The sequence below is a fragment of the Nyctereutes procyonoides genome, unplaced genomic scaffold, assembly GCF_905146905.1.
Source record: "Nyctereutes procyonoides isolate TBG_1078 unplaced genomic scaffold, NYPRO_anot_genome, whole genome shotgun sequence".
NCBI lineage: Eukaryota > Metazoa > Chordata > Mammalia > Carnivora > Canidae > Nyctereutes > Nyctereutes procyonoides.
The window spans coordinates 15072347-15095456 of record NW_026575020.1 but is presented as its reverse complement, the minus strand read 5'-3'; the positions used below and the strand labels follow the sequence as shown (position 1 = coordinate 15095456).

The 23110-nt window shown below is 51.3% G+C and overlaps 1 protein-coding gene across 5 annotated transcripts; it reads left to right on the top strand.

Annotated features, from left to right (window-relative positions):
• Window positions 1–205: 205 nt before the first annotated feature.
• On the top strand, window positions 206–22986 carry SEPTIN4 (septin 4). 5 transcript variants are annotated; one of them, XM_055318318.1, is made up of 14 exons: window positions 206–1787; window positions 2436–2480; window positions 3331–3338; window positions 16837–17130; window positions 17505–17598; window positions 18038–18124; window positions 18616–18739; window positions 21157–21291; window positions 21404–21521; window positions 21611–21712; window positions 21901–21997; window positions 22086–22248; window positions 22411–22510; window positions 22770–22986. In XM_055318318.1, exons 1-14 carry the CDS (start codon window positions 206–208, stop codon window positions 22827–22829), a joined length of 3009 nt encoding a protein of 1002 aa, XP_055174293.1. In that variant the 3' UTR covers window positions 22830–22986. The 5 variants fall into 5 exon arrangements, with proteins under 5 accessions (XP_055174293.1, XP_055174308.1, XP_055174321.1 ...); XM_055318333.1 differs by lacking the exons at window positions 206–1787; window positions 2436–2480; window positions 3331–3338 and adding an exon at window positions 11730–11860; XM_055318327.1 differs by lacking the exons at window positions 206–1787; window positions 2436–2480; window positions 3331–3338 and adding an exon at window positions 14455–14655.
• Window positions 22987–23110: the final 124 nt, after the last annotated feature.

Below are 23110 nucleotides of genomic sequence, written 5' to 3'. Positions count from 1 at the left end.
TAGTAGGAAGCTCCTTCCTTTATGACATCACAAGGCAGGTAGCTAAGGGGACTATTTGAGACACTCTTAGAATAACAGTCACTTTCGTGGGAGTATAAGAACAGCAGCTTTTAAAACTGAGCGTAAATATTCAGACTTCATTAGGACTCTCAATATAGCCAACCAGTAAATCATGGGATCTACCCAGAGAAGCTCAGTGTATCGGATGGTCAAGACTGATAAAACTGGGTCCAACATAGCAGTTTCAGCACCAAAAGGGTCTGAAGATACTAACACAACTCATCAACAGGGACAAGGGTACATTCTTGCCTCGAGCTCACGAAGTGCTGCAGCCCCGGTAAGCCCTCCACCACATCGAAGATCAGAAGCTGGGCATCTCACCACTTTCTATTCAACATCAGACTATCCTCGATCTGTCTCCCCTCAGTCAGGGCCTGGTCTTGCTGGAACATCCATCCCTCGAGGAAGTGAGACTCGATCAAAATCAGAAACATACCGCCATCCCTCTCTTCATCGAAAGACCCAGCAAACTCAGACATCAGCTTCCCATACTGTCCAGATGCAAAGGAACATTAGTCCATGCAGAGAGGAATCAACACGAAAAGGGGGTGGGAGCAAGCCAGGGCGTGACATCAGTAATCGCTATTCATTGACCCCAGATGCCAAATCCTCTCGCCGGTTGAGTTTTGTAGACCAGAAGGATAACTTACAAATCTTACAAGAAGAAGACCCACCCTCCAAGGTCCAGTACCCACAAGGAGTCAGAGTTCCCCGTAGGACTTTGGCTTGCCCAAAGGATCAAGCAGTCCAAACTGAGCCCATCCGAAAGATTTTGACTGCTACCGAGATCAGATCTCCAAAGAGACCCTCTAGCCCAGAGCATAGCAGTGGCCGTGTCAGAGCAGACTCTCGGACAGCCCAGAGAAGGATCCCTGGCCAAGAGTATGAAATGAATCGTCTCAGCTCAATCTATACAGACCCCAAGGCTTTGCATAGGAATATGAACTTGGAATCATCCCTCAGACTCTCTGTCCTTAAGGATTTGGATGGTGGACACCGAGTTTCTCTGCATCCAGATCCTGAATCTATCCACAAGCATTCTGTCTACACTGACACCAAGCCCTCCCCAAAGATCTTAATATCAACAGAAGTAGAGTCCAACATGAAGTCCTCAACCCGAGGAGACAGCGAGGTTGGCCGTAGGGTCACCATCTCCCCAGAGGGACAGTTAATACACTCAGCTTCCCATGTGACATCTCGAACAGCGTCTGAGAGCCCCCAAAAATCTATATTTGTCACTCCAGAGCACAGCTATAAGCAGCACCCCCAAAAGCCTTCAGAATGTGTCTCCATGTCCTCAGGACCTGCACTCAGGTATCCAGAACCCTCCCAAAAGCCCTCTGTCCATGCAGAATTGGAACTGACCCCTCGGCCCTTACCCCCTCGGTCCTTACCTAGGTATGGGCCTGATTCTTCATGGTGGACCTTACTCAATCCTGAAGTTGAAACACCCCAAAGCCGGCCAACAACACCTGATTTTGAGTCTAAGTCTCCTCCTCCCTCAGATCCTTTATTGTCCTTTTTTGAAATGGACTTGAGTCCTTTCTGTGAGGAAATGATGTTCCAGAGAGAGAAAGCAAGTCCATCACCACCACTAGCACCAGCAACACCGCCACCACGGTCATCGCCAAAGGAGTCTCCAAACAGGGCCCCATTGAGGGAAGCACCACAGGCCCTCAAGTGCACCTCCAAACAACCCATTCAAAGGTTTAGTGCTTTCTTCTTGGGTATGTGAAGAAGCAGACTGCCCAGGTGCAGTCCCGATTTAAAGTGAGGTGGGACATTGGGGTGGGCAGGAAAGGCCCCTTCTTCATTCCGGGCCTCAGAGCTGCCCTCCTGCCAGTGCTAAAGCTAGTCCCATCCCTGAGCCCATTGGTCATTCCTTCCCCTGCCAGCTTCTCTGAGCTCCAAGCTAATGACATTGGTGACGATGCTTGGGCCGGCATCAGGCATTGACTCTTCAGGAAACGCTGCTTAACCTTTCAATGGAAGGTAGTAGAGAGTGGTTTGCAGGGTGGGAAGTGCTTCCCAAGAATGGAGATGAAGAACTGAGCTGGGGTGAGGGCTGGTAAGGACAAGTAAAGAAAAGAAAATTTTCAAGTAAATATTTTGATGACGAAGTGGAGAGAAGGTGGGCATAGATACGCTAGGATCCAGACTTTGATGAGGGGAAATGCATTACTAGTGGCACAAAGAGGGTGGAGAAAAGGGAGGGAGGAGGTTAGTCCTAGACTGCAGGGGCTTCTTGGAGAGGGTCAGGGGCTGAGGGCACGTCCTGGGGGAGAAATGTGGAGCTAGAAAAGGAGAGGTTAAGTCATGGGGTGAGGGATATACATCCCACAGAGTGAAAAAAAGGAACAATCTCTTACTTTCAGATGTCTCTGAGGAAATGTACAATCGTGTCATCTGGTGGCTAAAAGGTCTGTGCTCTTCCCTCCTATGGGTCCATTGTTTTGGGAGGCAGGAGGTTTTGGGAGGCAGGAGGACAGGTGGGAAGGTGACTTCTTTGTATCTATAGAGCTAGGACTATCAGGACCGTCTATACTGGGGGTTTGACTTGAAGGAGCAGAGGAACTTCTTACCTGGCCAATAATTCCACCATTAGAGTCATTCCTTTGGGATTTGGAACCTTCCTCATTTTCAAGAGTCTTCTTTCAATGGGAAGTAGTCACTTCTGGAATGGAGAACAATTTAAGCCCATGCCTTTCAGTTTAGTGAATCTTAGTATCAAGGAGTTCCTGCTTTGAATGTTGTAGCCCCAAATATGCTTTAGTCTATGAGCGTAAGAGGGGCCAGGGCTCTGGATTAGGAAGTTCCTGGGGAGGAGAGAGCCCTGAAAATGCAATCCAGTCCCAACCAGCATAAGCCCTTTTGAGTGACGGGCATCAAAGAGCAGAGAAGGGCATCCCTGCCCCTCAGAGGGAGCAAAGCTCTATAAAGTTGGGGTTTAATAGAATATGGACTCTGGAGTTAACGGTATTGGGTTTGAGCCTTGTACTATTTTCTCACAGTGACCTTGGTTAAGTTATTTTATCTTTCCAATAATTAGTTTCCCTGTTAATGAGATCAATGGCTACCTCTTAGGGGTACTGAGTGAGTCCTCAGTAAATGATAGCTTTTGCTACCACTTGCACTAGGAAGGATGTTGGTCTAGGTTATGCCAAAGTCCACTGAACATCTTTAGTAAAATTCTCTTCCCCTCCTGTTGGTACTCTCTGAATTCCATTTGCTGCTCCCTGGGAATGCCTGACTACTACTCCATTATGACAGATGAAGAGGTAAGAACACCCCTGGGAATTTACTTCCATTCTTCCCGTGCTCCAAGTCCCTTATCCAAGTCCTTCTCTTAAACTCTCATGGAAGTAGGAATGGAGGGAGACAGACAGAACTGCTTCCTATGGTTGGGCAAGTTGTTCACCGCACAAGGGACCTAACAGAGAGGGCAAGTGGGGGCTAAAATCTAGCCTGTGTTCCTCTTGCCACACTATGCACCTGTGCAGCTGCATCTCCACAGAGTGAGATTTGCACGAAGGCACTATATTAGCTAGTTGCAGCCCTGGAGAGATGATAAATCCTGCCAAGTGCTCTGTGGGAAGGCTGTCTGGGAAGCCATACATTGGATCAGTCTCTACTTGGCTTTCCTCTCTCCACCCTAGGGCACTCCAGAAAGGGAACACTTTTCTGGGTTACACACTTTTTGAGTCCTCAACTTGGAAAGGCACAAGGTAAACTCTGCTTTCGGCAGCTCTGTGTCCTGAATTTGGCAGAGTGTCCTGATTTCACAGTGCATTGTTCCTATAAGTACTTTAGTTCTTCTTGGCCCATGTTTCATAAGATAGTCTGAGCTTTTCCTGACTCTATTCTTTCTTTCACCCTATCTCTTCCTTACCCAAAGCCTAGAATGGCTTCTAATGGGTCCCTTCCATGGGCTAGCCCAGGATGGACAGTTAATTACAGACAGAAAACAAACAAGGGAGGTGGGGGCAGCACAGTTTGAGCTCAGATAACGAAACAGCTGAAGGAGAGGTGCCAGAAATGTGGCTGTCACCCCTTCTGCCTTGGGCTTCTAATTTAGTCCTGTGCCTTGAGCTCAACTGTGGGTGGGAACAACTACTTCTGGAGATTACCTCCATGCAAGACTGTAAACCTTTTCTCCCTCTTCCCTTTCTCCCTTCCTTCCTCCCTCTATCCCTTACTTCCATAAAAATTTCATTCAGATGGCTAGCACTCTGCTAGGCACTACTGGGGAAAGCATTGAAACCTCAGAGCATACACATTCTTTGGCCATGAGAAACTTACCATCTGGTTGGGAAGATAAGACATGGACAGGAAACATTTAAACAACAATATGAAATAGTTTGTGCTCAAATGTCCAAATAAATACAGCATACTGAATATGTGCTCTTGCAGGATCTTAGGAGAGAGGGAGTCATCAGGGGATGTGTGTGTGGGGGGGTGGCCAAGTTACCCCCTCCTTCTCAAAGCCAGGAGTAATCTTTTTTTTTATTTTTATTTATTTATTTATTTATTTATGATAGTCACAGAGAGAGAGAGAGAGAGGGAGAGAGAGGGGCAGAGACACAGTCAGAGGGAGAAGCAGGCTCCATGCACCGGGAGCCTGACATGGGATTCGATCCCGGGACTCCAGGATCACGCCTTGGGCCAAAGGCAGGCGCCAAACTGCTGCGCCACCCAGGGATCCCAAGCCAGGAGTATCTTAACAGCTAGCCCCTTGCTCACTCCTTTTATACACATATATACCTTTGGGAAGGGGTTAGTGTGTTCCCTCATTCAGGATCTGATGATTTTGACTGAGTGAGTTGCTCCCTGTTCTCCCCCACCTTCACCCCCTTTCTTGGTGCATCTTGTTTTAGTTTAGGAAGTCAAAAGCCTTGGCAGCAGGACAGCTCCTTCCCCAAAATAGCTCTTATCCTGTCTCGATAATTGCAGCTCTCCAGCCCTGTTCAGCAGCAGGGCTGCTCCTCAGAAGCTGGGAAGAGGAACTGAGGAGGGACTAGCTGGGGCTGTTGGTCTTCTCTGGCTCTCTGGAAGTGGGATAGCATGGAGGAGAGCCAGGGACTCCTCACAAAGCATGATAGTGCTAGGCCTTCCCCAGCCTGTCTTCCAGGCTGCATGGCCCACAGCCATCCCACAATTGAGAATCTGTGGTGCTGGTGTTGAAGGCCTCTGTTTCCTCTGATCTGGGAATGGTTGACTGCAGAGTCTGTTCCAGATTCCATTCCTGGCAGGAATTCTCTGGTGGCCAGCCACAGCTCCTGGCTCATGGATGGCAGCATGTTTCTTGTTGAGCTTCACAAGCCCCTTTGGGTCCACAGCTGGGGACAGAGCCTGATTCAACCATTTCTCTCTTAAGTGTCAGTCTCCTCTCAAGTGGCTCCTCAAGGCCCTTTTGTCTAAGGGACAGGGCTTACAGATGCTTCTCATCCTTGGATGGGTACATTAGGGGCTTGAATCTCCCCAGAGAAGGTTATGCTGGACTGAGGGATGCATTCCTAATGGTTTTGTTTTTGATATCAGAACTAGCAGAAGCTCAACAGGAAAGTCCTGCCCTATGGTGTCAACTTGGGCTGCCTTCTCACACGGCCCTGGGGAATTCCTTGGAATAAAGCAGCTTGATGGGAAGGGCTACAACGCCCCTGATGGATGGGACTGCCTTGGCCCTGAGATCCTTGTCCTTAAGGCACCTGACCTACTTGCCCTTGAAAATGACTTCTTGGGCTGTCAGCAGACAAGGTGGTTTACTCCCTTCTATCTCTATCAATTATGCAAGAAACCAACTCTGAAAAACAGGCCAGGAACTAGGGGAGGTCAGGTCAGTGATACCTAAGGCAGACTTCGGTGTCTAAAGTGACATGTCATTTAGCCTCTGAGGATGGTATGGCCAGCTTCCTATTGGCTCTTGAGCCTTGGGGAAGTTGTGCTCTGGTAGACTTCCTTGACAGAGAAAAATCCAGAGTCTAGGAGCTATTCAGGAGTGCTCTGCATTCATGGGAATGTTAACAGAAAATGGGCTGTTTGAAAGGAATCCTAGAACCATCTTTCCCACTCCCCTCATTTTCTCTTGCTTTGTACAGAGGCTTATAGTTGAAAAGAGAGGGGAATTGTAAGAATGCAGCAGAGCTGCTGAAAATGGGGCAGGGCACCTCGGGAGGCTTTTCATAGCAGCCTGACCCCTGCCACCCAGCTTCTTTTCTTGTCAGATGGTGCCTTGTTCATTTTCAGCTACCATGGGTAGTGAAGTCCAGAGCTGGATGGGAGGCTGGTAACCTCTGACCCACAATTGCTATTTTGGGGACAGGCTAGGTTGACCAACTAACTCATCAGGGTTTGCCTGGGAGATTCCTGGTTTTAGCATCCTGTGTCCTGGGACCCCTACCAGATCTGGGCAAACTAGAACAAAGGGTGACCTGACCCTAGGACAGGCTATGGTGCAGACTACCTCAGCAAGAGCCACTGGAAGTATAGGGCAGGGGAATGATATCCTGCCTTCACTGTGAGCCCTGAGCAGATTGCTCTCTCTGCCTATGAAATGGGGACAAAAACTCCTATGTCTCTCCCTTGGGCTTGATAGCAGAACAGAGGCCAGAATCCCTTGGTTTTTTGTTCTTCTCAGAATGATCCTACATATGGAAGAATCTGCCACATTTATTTTGGACTCGCGTGTATTTCCAGAAGCTCCTTGGTTTCCTGCCTGGAACCCATCTCCCACATTGTATCTTGCTGTCAGAGTAGTTTGGTGGTGTTTGAGATGGTGGGCTTTTCAAGTAAGAGAAGAAATAGTAGGCCTGGGTAGATTAGGGAGCTTGACTTCAGAGGGCAGGGAGCATACTTGGGTGAAGAAGAAAATCTGTAAAACAGAAGCCACCCTGACAGCTGCTCAGCCACAGGAAGGTTATCCTGAGTGACAGAAATGACCATGTCCCTTTACCCTTCTCTGCTCAGCTGCCTTTGGCTCAGCTGCCATGAGGGGAGAGGCAAGAGACAGCTGCATCTTAGGGGCTGAATGAACGGCTGAAGGAAGGGGACAGAATGTGAGGCAGTTCCTGAGAGAAGCTCAGGCTCTGACACTGAAGGTGGGAGGACAGGGCTGGCCAAAGTCACTTCCTTGACACATCCACCACAGGCAAAGTCAACTTGAGGAATTGACTTGAGGAATCTCCAAAATGGCTGTTTTTTGGGAATTTGGCTCAGTAAATCTGAAATCAAGACCTGTTTTCTAGAGGTGGAGTGCTGTTTAGCTAGAGAAGGTGACTCTACAGTTGGTGGCAGCATGGTCGTTCCAGTGTCACTTTAGTCTAAGGCTCTTTTCCCATACCTCTACACCCACGCACATGCACATTCCTAATTTTTTTTTTGGAGGGAAAGCATTTGAAATTATCACAGTTGACAATCTTGATTTGGTGTTGATAATTTTCTCATTAGCCAAGATAATACCTGCCACTCATTTTAGTGGCTACACCATTGTAAGTATGTTACTGTAGTGAATCTTTATAGCAACCTTATGAGGTGGATTTTTCCTCCCTATTTCACAGATGAAGAAACTGAGGCTCAGAACTGCCTTCTCAAAACTGAGAGCACTTTAGGGAGCATCCTGCCCCAGGGATTCATACATTGTGTAGAAACCCTTTTTCCATAGCCACATCTTCCTGGAAAGTAACTTCTCAATATTTGAGCAGTACCTTCGGATATCACAGATTATAAAGGGAAGGACATTTGTGTCTTTGCATGTGAACTATGAGGCTGGGGGGTGAGTATGAGCTGGTAAGCAGCCAGAATGAAGGGCAAATTATGGGTCAGTGAAGCCCAGAGCCTCAAGGCTTGTCTGTGCTCCAAAATCAGAATGGAAAACTAATCAATGAATCCTTTCAGTCAATTAATATTGATCAGACACCTCCTGGGGGCAAAGGCCTGGTCATCCAGGAGGACATTATGTTACATGTTCACTGAATTAAAACGAGTAGAAATTTTTTTTTTTTTTTAATTTTTTTTTTATTTATTTATGATAGTCACACAGAGAGAGAGAGAGAGAGAGGCAGAGACACAGGCAGAGGGAGAAGCAGGCTCCACGCACCGGGAGCCCGACGTGGGATTCGATCCCGGGTCTCCAGGATCGCGCCCTGGGCCAGAGGCAGGCGCCAAACCGCTGCGCCACCCAGGGATCCCTAAAACGAGTAGAAATTAAAATAGAAGACATACTCCCTGTCTTTGAGGGGCTTGTGGTTAGTTTGGGAGAGAAAAGTATACAGGCATGTCACTTGAAAGGGTGTGGACATCAAAGAACGAAATAAAGTCCAGTGAAATGAATTATCAAAGCTTCTAGCATGGAAACACCTGGAGAGTGAAGTCCAGGGAGACACAAATTTTGACTCTGTATAATTAAGACCTTTGATAACTTACTACCCAAAGATTGAAGGGCAGTGGAGTTGAGTCAGTGAGTTTTTAGCCATGGGAAGTATTTAAGAAGTAGCTGGGAGGTAAGGTGGGGGCTCTTGGGGGGGGGGTCATCTCCAGTGCATGTGTAAGTCCCTTCCATCTCTCCCACGCCCTGCCCTACTGCAGAAAAGGTGTTGGAAAGGCCCTCTGGCTGGCTTCTAACACTTTGCTGCTGCCCCTCACCACAGCCATATAGCAGGTGCAGGAAACACAGTGTTCCCTGGCCTTGCCGCCCATGTTTCATGCCTGCCCTAGGATTATGGGCAGGGGAGGGGCTTAGGATATTTTGGTTTCTTGCCACAGACCTTTCTGGACACTGGCTAAGTTTCCTTGACAAACACAACCCAGTGCTAGCCCTTTGACCCCACTAGGGCCCTCTGATTATATCATCAGTGACTTATCACCTCTGGAGGAAGGAGGTACAATTAGTTCTTGTACCACTTAAGAGAAAATCTGCTACTGAGAGGCAAAAGTGGCCTTTGCTAGTCATACAGACTGAAATCCTGATTTCCTGTGGTAATCACTATTTATTCTTGGCTTTTGCACCTGGGCTTGGCTTGGCCCAGGTGCAGCATCCTGGTTTAGTTTGGTGCCACACAATCTTCACTCATGGGAGGAAAGATCCAATGGAGGGAACCAGGAGTTTTTTCACACAGACCATGTTGGCCTGACTTAAGCAGAGGGAGACTTGGGTAGCAGGCTGGAGGTGTGTGCTGATCTGAGTTTCTCAGAAGAGTCCTGTTTTGTGCCAAACTAAGTGTCTACTCCCCAGACTCTTGGCCTGAATACCCTACTCTTGGAGTGCCTGGGAAATTGTACTCTAGTCAAAGATATCAATTTCCGGTGGGATTGTGATTTCTAAGGAAGAGTCCAGAGTTCCAAGAGCTGCAGGGACACTCAGGAAAGGTTGGCCAGGCCACGTGCTAACTGGAGGTGGGGAGGAGCACTCAGTGGTCTGTGACTCACACAAGGGCTGCCATATCTTGCCCCTGCTTCTGAGTAGGTGTCAGACTCTCTTTGCACAGACACAGATCACAAGAATTGGAGTGGTGAGGAGTCCAGTCCTATCTTTCAATGGGGGAAGCAGAGACCCAGGGAGGGGAAGGGATATTCAGGAGTGAGATAATCACCAAAGCTGGCATGGGGTCCTAAGCCTAGGCCAAGTTCTCTCATAAATCCAGAGTGTGGCAGGGTTAGCATGGGAGGTTTGTGCAGGTGGAATGACTCAAAGTCTGCCTTTAGCTTTTATTTTGCCCAGCATGGCTCCTGCTGGGCCTGATGCAGTGATTACAAAGGTACTGTGAGCATCAAGACTCTAAGAGTCTGGGGTTTAGAGATAAGTTCCATGGTCCCGGGCCTCTCATAGGGGCTCACTTCCCTCAAACAAACTGGCACCAGCATGCCTCAGGGCACACAGGGCTCACTGGGGCCTGGGCAGCAGGTGCCAGAGCAGAGCTGGGATTCCAACTGCAGCTGAGAATGAGCTAGCCGAGTTGCTTTCTGAGATGTGTCTGTGTCCACACTTGGACTACAGCCAGGACTAGGGGGATAGGGAGAGGAGGGAATTTACAATTGTGGAAAACAAGGCTTTGTGATGGGGTCTGTCTTCCTTGACAGGCTTTCTTCCCTTGGCCCAGCACCCCCAGCCCAAGCCATGCAGAATGCCAGTGGAAGCACCCAGGAGGCAGTCTTATGAGTGCATACATGAGTACTAGTAGCCTACAGCTAGTTCTCAACAGTGGGGCTTTGTTTGATGTTTGGATCTGATGGCAGCATCTGCTGCTACTTCTGCAGCCTTCCAGTGCCATTGGTTTTTCTCTTAAGAAACTCATGTCTTTCTTTTCCTGAGTATAGTTTCAGATCTCTTGATCTAGCCCAGGCCTTTTCTAGGAACCTCTTTATACCTTCAGAGGTTTTCTCTTGTCTGAGCCAAGCTGCTGGCTCCTATCCTAGTTTAATCCGCTCATTTTCTGGTGTGGGAACTGAGGTTCAGAGTGGTAAAATGAGCTGCCCAAGCTCACCCAGCTAGGAGGGTTTCTCTTCAACGTGCTAGCTTATGAATTCCCTTGATTTCTTTAAGCAATTGCACCCCGCCTTCCATCCTTCAGTCCACCAGTACCAGATATTCAAGAACATCTCCAATAGCCATGCCATGTTTTCTGAGCCTGTTTTCATCTGCATACCTAGGCCACTTTCCCTCCCTCTGCTAGGTTCTAACTTGATCCCAACCATAACCATTAGTCACAGATCGGACTGAAATAGGATAGGCAGCCTTCTGGCTCTTCTACCAAGAGGGGAGGGTTATGTTGTGGGCCTCAGTTTTGTCTAAAGTGTATTCAGCCCAGTCAGCCTGCCCTGGGGGAAGGCTCTTGGGAGTCAGGGAGAGATACTTGACCAGCTCAGACCAGTATTAGCTCAGGAAATCCCTACCAACTCTCTAAGCATCTACTTCTCCCTCACTGCTGATGACACTCCTGAGCCTCTAATGCCTCTAAAGCTGCTGGAGCATCTGTCCCCACAGCATCTCACCTGCTTGTCCAGCATAGACTGGCTCAGGCTTGGGCTGGCCTCTCCAGAGGCCCTCCCACTTTCCTTAGCCCCATAAAGGCCACTAGGCCTCTTTCCTTCCACCCTTCCAGCTGATGATCCCTGGATAATTTATGCAGCAAATCCTCTTTAATCTTTAATCTAGGGTGTAGCAGGAAGGGAACCTCTTGTCTCGTTTTCATAGCTTGGGTAAAGGTAGAGAACATCTGACATTCTACCTTAGGAGGTGTGGAGTGGGGAGGGACAGTCCGTTAACTTGGACATCAGCTCGGGTCATTTCTGGAAAACCTTGGGTAACTAAGGGTTTCTCTTCCAACTCGTGGGGCAAACCCCCTCTCCTTCCAAAGACATTTTCTCCTAGGGATGCCAGGTGGGCCTTTCCTTTTTGGGAATTTGCTCAAACACCCACTGTGATGTACTGCCTGAAGAGACCACTCTTAGGGGCTGAGTAAGGAAGAGCCAGGTGACTGGCGCTGTCCTCAGCGCCTCTGCACACCCTGCGCTTCCCGGAGTCTCGGGCCGCTAGATCCACCCCGACCCACCACCCACCACCCACCACCCACCACCCACCACCCACCGCGGGCCGCCCGCACCCCAGCAGGCGCCAGCGATCTCGGAGGGCAGGCCCCGCCCCAGGGCCGACTCGTCCCGCCCCCGCCGCCAGGCCCCGCCCCCGGCCGGTCCGCACTCTGGGCGGCGGGCGGGGGCCGGCGGTCCGGCGAGGTCGGCTCGCAGCTCCCGCCGCGGGTCGCTCGGGCGCTGTCCAGGAGGAGCTGGCCCGGCCCGGGCTGCAGCCATGGTAAGGGGCGGGGGCGCGGGGCGCGGGGGCGCGGGGGCGCGGGGCAGGGCCGGGGCGCGCAGGGCCCGCTGCTCCCGGCGGCTCCGCGGGGACCCGCGGCGCCGCGGCCCGGGCTGTGCGGGGCGGGAGGCGCTTTCTCCGGCTGCGGGTACCGGCGGGCACTGCTGACGGACGGCGCCGCGTCGCCGCTTCCAAGTTTCTCCCTCTGATCCGAGCAGCGACTAAGCGGGCCCGGGCCCCGGGGTACTGCGGGTGTTCTTGGACGGAGGGGGGCCACCCCGCCGCCCCACCCCGGCCAGCAGAGACGCGCATGTTGGGCTGGGGAGGGCGCGTCAGCGACAGGCGGAGGTGAGGTTCCCCCACCCTTACCTGGGTCAGCTGTTACCTGGATGACCCCTCCTCACCCACCTACCCTGGGTTCAGGGGCCAGTATCAACTTCCTTTGGAAAACACAGAGAAGGCCTGCAAACACTGCCTTTTTCCCCAAGAGGGATGGTGAGACGCTTGGGCCCTCCTTCCTGCGGCCTGGCAAAGAGCAGCTCCTAGGCTCTTCCCACTGTGCCCTCTGCTTGGGGACCCCTGAGAGGGCAGCCCAGTTCACCATCCTACCCGTGGGATCAGGTATATCCCTCTGCCTCTGAGACAGGAACCATGGGGAAGCTTCCTTCTGCTGCATCCTACACTACCCTGCTCCCAAACCAGGTTCCTCTGCAGTAGTGAGGGGTGGGGGAACTCATCCCTGCCACCTGTCTGGAGGAGAAATAGTAACCCCAGCCAGCCTCCGGAGGCCCCCAGGTAGGAAGTTTTGATGTCTGACTGTAAGGGTTCCAGCTCTTCTCCTGCCATCCTTGCCAGAGCCTGCCACAAACACATTATGCTGGATGTCAGGGCCTCCAGGCGCCATGCCAGCCTCTCCTCCCAGTTTGGAAGCCCCCCAACCCTTGCCCTTCACATTAGGAGGCACAGGCTGTTTACAGAAGGAGAAAATCCATGACCATCCTGTGGGGCAGGATGTTGGCTATGGGCAGCCTCCAGAAGGAAACTCCCTGGGCCCACTGGAATCAGAAGCTTCCAGGTCTGGAAAGGCCAACCTTTTGGGCTTTTGTCTTTCAAGCTGTGTCCAGGATGAGGCCCAAGCCTTGGCTAGGAAGTCTTGGTGACCTTGTGACCCTCCCCAGAGGGGGGTTCCTGGGAGAGGCCAAGTGGTGCTTGTCTTTATCCCTGCCCTGCTTCTCCCCACATGGGTATGGATACACTGATTGTTCCAGTGATAGAAGCCTGAGGGAGCATAGTGCCAAGCCCAGCAGGGACCAAGAGGGGCTTTTTCTGCCACACACTAAGTTCAGTTCAGCTGAGGTCATGGTGCTTTCAACTTGGCTGAAGCCACCCTGTTCCCCTCTAATTAAAGACACCCCACTATTGCTAGAGTCCTTAGCTGTAGGCCCTTTAGGCCTAGTTCTTAGGCTGACTGGTTCATGTCCAGCCAGACTCCTCTAGAAGGGATCTCTTTCTGAAAAGAGATCAGTGTCCCAGCTACTTTGGAGGTCGGTGGGTACAGTGGGGAGGGCTCCCCAGCCCAGGAGCACAATGGGGTTTACATGGGAAAGGAATGACAGGTCAACATTAATAATAATCCTGTGACTTGAAATGTACCTTCTCTCCTCAGGTTCAAAACAGCTTGAGGTATCTCTCCCCAGCCTTCCTGGGAGGCAAGGCAGGGCCATTCACAATTGGACATTGAGGCCCTAAAATTAAGACAATATTCAAAATCACAGAGGATGTTTCTCACCAAACCAGAAATACTGGCCTTCTGACTCCATGTGCATACTCCCAGCCAGATCCCTCAGCTTGTGCTTGTCTCCCACCTAATTGGCACTTCTGAAACCTCTGGGATGCCAGCTTCCCTCTGGCTGGAACTCCTGCCCCTCAGAGACCAAGTGCTAATAGCTCCTCCACTGATTCTCTGGAAGCAGTGGGGTGATGGAAGTGATATAGGTCCCCATGAGTCAGAGGTCAGGTATCCTATGGTGGGAGGAGTCCCTCTGTGGTTGGGACTTCGCAAGGGAATCTAGGGGCAGATTTCTGAAGACAGTAAGGTTCTCTGCTGGGAAAACACAAAAGGACAGGGGAAGAAAAGCAGGGCTGGTCCCATGAGAACATATTTCCAGGGGATTATAAGACCTCCTACCCTACTTCAGCACTGCTTAACTTTAGTTAAGGTGAAAGAGATTGGATTCCTTTGGGTGTGGGGTCTCGTGGGTGGGTGTTCCCAGGTACTGATGGGCCAGGTCACCTTGGGGACAGCTCATGACCCTCTGGCAGGCCTCCGTGTCCTTGGGGGTTCATAGGAGAGGCCAGGTTGATTAAGAGCCTGTGCTGCAGACAAACTTGGGAGGCTGGTGCTGTGCCCACCGGGGTAGGCAGCGGGCAGGCGTCATGGGATAGCCAATCAGAGTAGGAGGGTACTGCAGAGAAACAGTGATCCTGCTGCAGCTGAGCTGTCCTTGGAGGGTGGGAGCCAAGGGAAAGGGAGGAGGAGGGGGTGGGGAATGACATTCCACAGGCTTTTTTGGCCCCTGACAGAGACAGGGGGGTCAAAGAGAAAGGGAAAGGAGCAAGCCGGGAAGCTGGATTACAAGAACATCGAGACCAGGCTGTTTCTGTGTGTGAGGAACTTTGCCTGGGAGATAAAATTAGACCTAGAGCTTGCTGCCAGGGTGTCCGAAGCGTGGGACATGGACCGTTCACTGGGATGGCAAGGCAGTTCTGTCCCTGAGGACAGGAATGAAGCTGGGGTAAGGTACTACTCTGGGAGATGGGGGGACCTGACCTGTCTTCCTCCTTCCTTGACTGGGATTGGGGCTCAAAGTCAAAAAATAATTTGGTCACTGTCAGAGCTGAGGGTGGGGAGGGACAGATAGAAGGTGAAGACCCTAGTGTCCTGACTCCTTGTCTAGAGCCCCTGTGGGCTCCTTTCTGCTGATGAGCAGCCAGGACTGGCAGGGAACCCAGGAATGCTGGGTTCCTGGTGACTGTTGGCAGACTGGGGATGGTAGGGTCCCCATCAATGCCTTCCTTCCTGCTTTAACTGCTGCCCCTGTGCTCAGTGCCCTTGGGGAAACCAGGTGGAGCACAGTCGTCTTCCCTCTTTCACCAAGACCAAGTGCTGGGTCACTGTGGGGTTATTCAGAGAGGCAGGATTTCCTGGAATTCCCCAGACTTTAGCTGCCAGAAAACAAGACCTGCTGCACAACCCACCCCCCCCCCCAGCCCCATCTCTTCTCTGTTGCCATACAGTTAATTGTCCAAGCTGGGACACTTTTGAGAGTGAAAAGGAAGGGGCACAACTAATCGTTATGCTAGGACAACAAACTAAGATGTATAGTTACTGTACTGGACCCCCCCAAATATTATAGATGAGAAAAGCCTGTTAGGCTTGCTTCAGGACAGCCTCTTTTGGTCCCTAAACTCCCACATGCTGGTTCTAGTTTCAGGCTAAAGGGCTTCTCTCCTTCCCTCTGTCCAGGTGGGCCCTGGAGACTATGGCTACAAGCAGGTGTGGGGACTTTGAGGTGACAGCCTGGAGGTAGTTCTTAAGAGACTTCCCCACAGCCTCTCTATCTCAGTCCCTTCCCTCTGGCATAAACCTGGCAATGGGCATGTCTGCCTCCCTCAATTCTTCCCTTTGTAAAATGGGGACCTGCAGAAGACTGTGGCCATCTTCTCTCTCCTGGCCCTTGCCGGGACTCCACAGTGGTCTGGGATAGCCCCCACTGGCTTGGCCAATCCCCAGAGAGTGAGTCAGCCTCTGAAGCCAGCCCTTGTCCATTGTCTGGAGGTGGCATGTGGGTATTGTGAGGCAGAGCTGAGCCCAGCAGTGCCAGGCACTCCACAAAGGAAGCTGGCTCCTAAAGGAGAGGGAAAGTTTTAGGGTCTAGAGTTGATGGCAGGAGTGAGGGGAAGCAGCCTCTCTTCCAGGTTGGAGATGGGGGGGCGGGGACAGGTCTCTACAGAGCAGCCAACCATTCTTTGCCCACCAACCCCTGTGGTTCTCGGTTTAGTCCACATTCCCCCTGGCACTGCTGGCTGAAGCTTACTCCAGGCAGAGGTGGCAAGAAACAACTGATGGGTGCTTCCTCTTATCTCTCCCTCACAGTTAGGGGCTGCCAGCAGCCTAGTGTCCTCCTGTCCTCCCTCACTGGGTCCCTCATGGCTCCCTTCCACCTTGCACTCAGCCTCCACTGTCAGGTTTGCCCTTCTGTCCTCGGGCCTCAGAACAGATTCTGATGTGGCACAGTGTCTGGAATAAGGGGGGTGTCAGATCAGCTGTACTGAGCTCTTTGCAGTGAGCCCTGGGAAGGGAGCACCTCCAGTAGAGTCTGTACCTTGGTCCTAGAGCTCACAGACCTGCAGTGACAGCAGGCACAGAGCCCCCTGCTGGCTTTTGATTTACCTGGGCTAGCAGCTCACTTCAACCCTCCCTTCTTCTCTCCTGCCCCTGCCCCATTCTGACTTGACTGTCTGCACTCCCCTTGAATCCTGGACCACGTCCTCCTCTCAGCTCTAACGCCTCTATTGCTCCCCCTTATTTAGTCTGACTTCCTGGCCTTTTGAGCAGTCCCTGGCCCCTGGCTTGGCCAGACCCCCAGGAAGGGCAGGGCGGTGAGCACCTTGTTGAGAGGGAGCATCAGGACTGGAGCTACTCAGATCCCAACAGCAGTTGCAAGGACTCTGGGGGCTGCCCAGGGCTGCTCCTGGATCCTGGGGTCTTTCCTGGCATCTCAGCTGGGGAGGCACAGGCACAGGTGAGGGAGGGATGGTGAGCACTTCCTCAGGCTTGGCTGCTACTGCAGTTTCTTTCCCTTCTAACCACAAGTGCTTTCCTCTCTCTCCCTTTTGCCTTCTTTGGTCTTCCTCCTTCATTCTTCCCTTCATGGCACCTACCTACCTGCCCCACCCCACCCTCCGACCCTCAGATCAAGCGCTTTCTGGAGGACACGGATGATGCAGAACTGAACAAGTTTGTGAAGGATTTCCCAGGAAGCGAGAGCTGCCACCAACCAGAGGCCAAGACCTGGGTGTCCAGGCCCCAAGTCCTGGAGCCAAAGCCCCAGGCCTCGGACCTCTGCCAGGATGACCTGGAGTTCAGACCCCCCTCATGGCCCCAGCCCTCTGACAGCCAGCAGTACTTCTCTGCCTCGGCCCCTCTCAGCCCCTCAGCCCGGCCCCGCAGCCCGTGGGGCAAGCTTGATCCCTATGACTCCTCTGAGGTAGAGCCTCCAGCCCTGCCTTTGCCTTTCAGTGGGCTGGTGCAGGAAGACCCAGGGAGGGAGCAGAGAGATCCTGAGTGTATGTGCATGTATGTCCTGTGTGTGTGTATAGGTGTGTGTACACGCATGCAGGCATGTTGAGCTGGGGCCTCTCTGTCTTGTGTCAGCCCCAGCTCTATGGTGTTGACCCCCATGTGCATTGGAAACTATTAGGATCAGGAGCCTAGCTGGTGGCCCCAGATGGGTCCTCTGAGGAGTCTGCCAACGTTCCTCTAGGGCTGGGGCAAAGACCTAGGAGGGAGACAGAAGGCTGGTGTTAGGTCCTGGGGCCCCTCCTGCCTCTCGCTAATGCACTCTTTCTTCCTGTCCATTAGGATGACAAGGAGTATGTGGGCTTTGCGACCCTCCCCAATCAAGTTCACCGAAAGTCCGTGAAGAAGGGCTTTGACTTTACCCTCATGGTGGCAGGTAGAGCAGGGGAAGGGCTGGGCTGGGGAGGGGGTGTCTCCAGTAGGGATGGTATATATATGGGGAGGGGTGGGGTGGGTTAGGAAGGGAAAAGCAGCCAGTGGCGGTATCTTTTTGCAAAATAGCCATGAACCATGAGTGGCCAAACGTGTATATGTAGGGGGTGGGGAGTGTTGAAATGGTATAAAGAACACTTGACCAACAGTTTTCTAATATTTGCCTTTTTCTATGTGACCTTGGGCAATCTCTTTCCCTCGCTGGGCCTCATTCAAATAAGAAGGCTGAACAAGCTGTTCTCTCTGCTTTCTTCCAGCTCTAGAATGCTGTGGTTCACTTGTCTTTTCCCAGTTAGATAAGAAAGCAGCTCCCACCACACCTTGTTCTAGTGGGGTTGCCTCTTGGCTAAAGCCTGTATCTTCTACTCTCTCTCCCCCATCAGGAGAGTCTGGCCTGGGGAAATCCACTCTTGTCAATAGCCTCTTTCTCACTGATCTGTATCGGGACCGGAAACTTCTCAGTGCAGAAGGTGAGGAAAGAAGCAGGGCTTGAAGAAAGGCACTGGAAATCAAGACTCGTGCCAGAGCCTGGGGGCTGGGGCCTTCCCCAGCAGGCGGGAAACCGTGTCTTTCTAGAGGGATTGGCGGCATCTCTCCATAGGCCTATCTAGCCTGGCAGCCCACCAGCCAGCTCCCTAAAGATTTGGGTGCTGGAGTACGGCAGGGACCAGAATCCTCCTCTCTGAGTGAGTCTCTGACCCCCAAAGGATTCCAGGAATCCAAGAAAAGAGCCTGCAGCAGAGAAGAGGCTGGGGCCAGAGCCAACAGCCACCGGCATTTCCTGTGTTGGGAAATGTGCTCCTTGCTGGTTCCCAGAGAACAGGCCCCCAGGCAGCCTGCGGTGGGAAGGGGGGCAGTGTGGATGAGGCAGTCTGGGCAGCAGAGCTGGTTGGGGTGGGCTGTTTGTCCTGACTGGGCAGGTCCTTGCCCTTGCCCTGGCCTCAGTTTCCCCCTTCTCCAGAGCGGATCATGCAAACTGTGGAGATCACTAAACATGCAGTGGACATAGAAGAGAAGGGTGTGAGGCTGCGGCTCACCATTGTGGACACACCGGGTTTTGGGGATGCAGTCAACAACACAGAGTGGTATGTCTGACCAAGCACAGCCCCAGCTGCCCCCTTCCCATTACACACATACTCTCTCTCTCTCTCTCTCTCTCTCTCTCTCTCTCTCTCACACACACACACACACACACACACACAAACACACACACGAGTGGACACATAGGCACAGACATAACCAGAATTGTCAGGAAGAAAGTTTGTGCCCTTAGTGGGTAGCTGTCTCCTCTGGAAAGTGAGAGGGAAGGAGTTGGATTAGATGTTCTTTGATGTCCTTTCTGACTCTGACCTATAATTCTATAATGGGGTGAAGGTACAAGATAAGAAAGAAGAGCCTCAGAAAAACAAACACATGAAAACACATAGCACAAGGCCTGACATCCAGTAGGTGCTCAATAAACATCACCTACCCTCCTTCCTTTTCTTTTACCAGCAACACTTTAGGTGCCACAAACAACCTTTTTTTTTTTTTTTTTTTTAAAGGGATGAGAGTGCATTGAGGGAGGGCTGAGGAGGGGAAAGAAGAAGCAAAGCGGAAACAAATGGGTTGAGCTTGGTTTAAACTCCAGGCACCCTCTAGGCTAACTGCTAGAAAAGGCAGCTTTATCCGTACACCATCATTCTTGGCTTTTTTTTTTTTTTTTTCAGGAACTGGAGGGATGCTTAGATAATTGTCAGACCTAAGTGAGTAGATGAGAAGGAGAATGAGTGATAAAGACAGGAGAAAAGGTGGTGCCTTTGATGAAGTTAGGCAGGGGGTGCTAAGACCACTAGACTGAATTCAGATCTTGATTCAGCATTTAGTAACTGTGTGGACTTGAGCAAATGACTGCATTACTGTTTCTTTAGCTGGAACATACCAGTCATATCACCTTGCCCAGGTGATCTGAAAATCACCCCCAATGGTGCATGAGAATGTGCATTGAAAATGAAAGAGCTGTTTATGTTACACTAATGGGTTTTAAGATTATTATAATTGCAGCACCAGTGTGGGACCCCTTGTTGAAAGTTATGAATTTCAAGATGGCCACAGAAGAGAAGCAAACCAAGCACGGGCCCTTTTGAGATCAGGGCCCCATGCTGACTGCACGTGGCACGCCCAGAAAGCTGACCCTTGGGTAATTGCCTCACAGATGCATTAGACTCTTACAGACCTTTCTGTATGTGTGTTTGTTTGTTTGTTTGTTTGTTTGGCTCAGCACATGGATTCATCTTCAACATCAGGGTCTTAGCCTTGAGGGGAGGGCCATTTCTTCTTATATTATTGCCCTGGCACTGTTCTGGCACATGGTGGTCTCCTGATGGAAATATTCCTGGTGGATTGAGGTGACCTCTGTGTCATCATTGCTAAGTATGTCTCAGCACCCTGGGCTTGCCATGAAACTCTACCCCAACCAACACCTGGTTTCTACTGTAGCATGTATCATCCCCTCCTTCAGTCAATCTACTTACCTCCTCTTCCCTTCCCTAATAATAATTTCATTTGCTTGGCATTTCACAGTACACAGTGCACCTCTATATATGCTTATTTAGTAACCAGTAGGAGTTTATTGAGCATATACTAGGTGTCCAGCCAGTGCTGGGCATTTTAAGGGATACAGAATAAGTATGAATCATCCTTGTCACTGAGAGGCTTATGGTCTAGTAGTAGGGGTAGGAGGAGTGGGGGCAGCAGTTCTCTCACATGTGGGTCAATCAAGTTAGTAAATAGGTCAGGTAATGTAGCAGCAAGCATGTTGAAGAGTCAGGCCAAGGGCTTGAGTGGGGAGAATTTGCTAGCTAAAATGATATGGATTGTCTCCTAGATGCTATAGATTTAGTTCCTTCGTGTATGAAGTGAAAGTGATGATGCTTATGTGTCCACCTATCAGGGCACCTATCAGTGAGGATGAAACTAAATAACAGAAAAGCAAAAAGACTTAAAAATTGGGAGTTCTTGAATATATATGTACACAATTTTACTGTGTGGTGGAGAGAAGGGGAGAGCAGTCAGTGTATATTGATGTACACTGGAAGGAGTGAAGAGATAGTTCTTAGATATGGCCTTGAGGAGGATAGGGTGGTTCAGAGGGGTGGAGCAGAGGGTAGAACCCATGAACAAAGGTTCTGAGGCTGGACTATGAACCTGACTAAGGGCTGCCCTGGCTTCCAGTTGGTGTTCACTTGCAGGTACCTTATTCTTATTGGTTTGTTTGGTCACCTAGGCCTTTTCCTCTCATCAAACTAGTATTTATTGAACTTTGTGCTCAGTCTGATTTTCTAGTGGGGCATGTGAGATACACCCGTCCCACCCAGGTACCTCCCTGCAGATGTAGTAAAGCAAGCCAGGGAATAACAAAGTCTTGGGAACACTGCTCAGGGCGTGGGCTACTCTGTAGCCCCAGAGCTCATGAGGCAGCCCCCACTCCCACAGTTTCTCTGCTTTTCTGTCCTTGCCGCAGCTGGAAGCCTGTGGCAGAATACATCGACCAGCAGTTTGAGCAGTATTTCCGAGACGAGAGTGGCCTGAATCGCAAGAACATCCAAGACAACAGGGTGCACTGCTGCCTGTACTTCATCTCACCCTTCGGCCACGGGTAGGGTCCGAGCCTGAGGCTCCTGACACCACCAGGTGCTGCAAAGGGAACAGGCTGAGAGCACCAGGGCAGGGCTGCCACCAGCAGGTGGTCACAGATTCCTGTTCCCCAGGCTCCGGCCACTGGATGTTGAATTCATGAAGGCCCTGCATCAGCGGGTTAACATCGTGCCTATCTTGGCTAAGGCGGACACACTGACACCTCCTGAAGTGGAGCGCAAGAAACGCAAAGTGAGGGAAGCTGGTGGGGGGAGGGGAGCAGGTGGGCTTCTGGAAAGGATGGGGTTGCCAAAACTGTGGGCCCCTCGTGTGTTTGTCAGATCCGAGAGGAGATTGAGCGCTTTGGAATCAAGGTCTATCAGTTCCCCGACTGTGACTCTGATGAGGATGAGGACTTCAAATTACAGGATCAAGCCCTAAAGGTGGGGCCAGCCCAGGGCATCCCTTTTCCATTTTGTTTCTTCTGGGCAGAAGAGGGAAGTAGAATTCTATTTAAGGGGTGGGAGAGGACCCTGGTTTCCTAGAGTGAAGCAGAGAAAATAAAGATAAAGATGGAAAGGAACAGGTAAGAATGGGGGGTACTGACAGGCCCTCCCCCCACTTCTTCCAGGAAAGCATCCCATTTGCTGTAATTGGCAGCAACACTGTGGTAGAGGCCAGAGGGCGGCGTGTTCGGGGCCGGCTCTACCCCTGGGGCATCGTGGAAGGTAAAGCATTGAGCTTGAGACCAGGGAGTCTCCTTGCCCTCAGTGGCTCTCCCCATGCTTCTGGCTGACCCCTAGCCTTGCCATGCAGTGGAAAACCCAGGACACTGCGACTTTGTGAAGCTGAGGACAATGCTGGTGCGTACTCATATGCAGGACCTGAAGGATGTGACGCGGGAGACACATTATGAGAACTATCGGGCACAGTGCATCCAGAGCATGACTCGCCTGGTGGTGAAAGAAAGGAATCGCAAGTATGGCTAGCAGCCAGGACAGAGCTGGCCGGGAGGGGGTCCCAAGCACAGCCTTGGATGAGAGCAAGCCCTTCCTTTGTTCTTCTACAGGCCCTGGACTCAATCCAAGCAGGTGCCAGGGTCCCCCTAGCCTTACCAAGCCCCCTTTCCCATTCCCTTTAGCAAACTGACTCGAGAGAGTGGTACTGACTTCCCCATCCCTGCTGTCCCACCAGGGACAGATCCAGAAACAGAGAGGCTGATCCGAGAGAAAGATGAGGAGGTGAGAGCAGTATGGGGTGGTAGGGATTGACAGTATGGAGGGTCCCTGCTTAATTATAAACGTCAGTATTTCTTGGTTTGGGAATAGGAAGATCCCTGGCCCTGGTACCTTCCTGGGTCGTGGATTGATTGTTCTACCTGGGTCTCCATCACATATCTGGACTACCATGCCCAGGCTAAGGGATAAGAGTTTGGGGGCACTCCCCTAACACTGTAGGACTCTCTAAAAGGCCCCATTTTGCTATGTGTGCCTGTTCCAGCTGCGGCGGATGCAGGAGATGCTGCACAAAATCCAAAGACAGATGAAGGAGACCCATTAGTTTTCAATCCTGGATATTTAAATCTCCTCTTTGTCCTGCCCAATGCCGGCCCCTCCCAGCACCAGCTCTGCTCAGTCCCCTGCAGCTACTGCCACTTCTGCCTTACATCCCTGCTGCCTCCCCAGAGACTCAGAGGAAATAAAGTTTAAGAAATCTATAGCTGCCTTCTGGTGTCACTGTATCTTTACCACCTCCTGGGGACCAAGAATATCCTAGGACCCACTTTTGAAAGGGTGCTAAAGGAGGGTGCTGGTGTCTGGCTTTTAAGTAGGAAAGGGGGA

What these genes read in the sequence shown, in the direction of transcription:
- SEPTIN4 (XM_055318318.1), top strand. Translation starts at nt 206, where the DNA reads ATGGTCAAGACTGATAAAACTGGGTCCAACATAGCAGTTTCAGCACCA. An exon ending in ATCCCTATGACTCCTCTGAG is followed by an intron (nt 17,131 to 17,504) that starts GTAGAGCCTCCA and finishes CCTGTCCATTAG; the next exon opens with GATGACAAGGAGTATGTGGG. An exon ending in TCCGAGAGAAAGATGAGGAG is followed by an intron (nt 22,511 to 22,769) that starts GTGAGAGCAGTA and finishes TGCCTGTTCCAG; the next exon opens with CTGCGGCGGATGCAGGAGAT.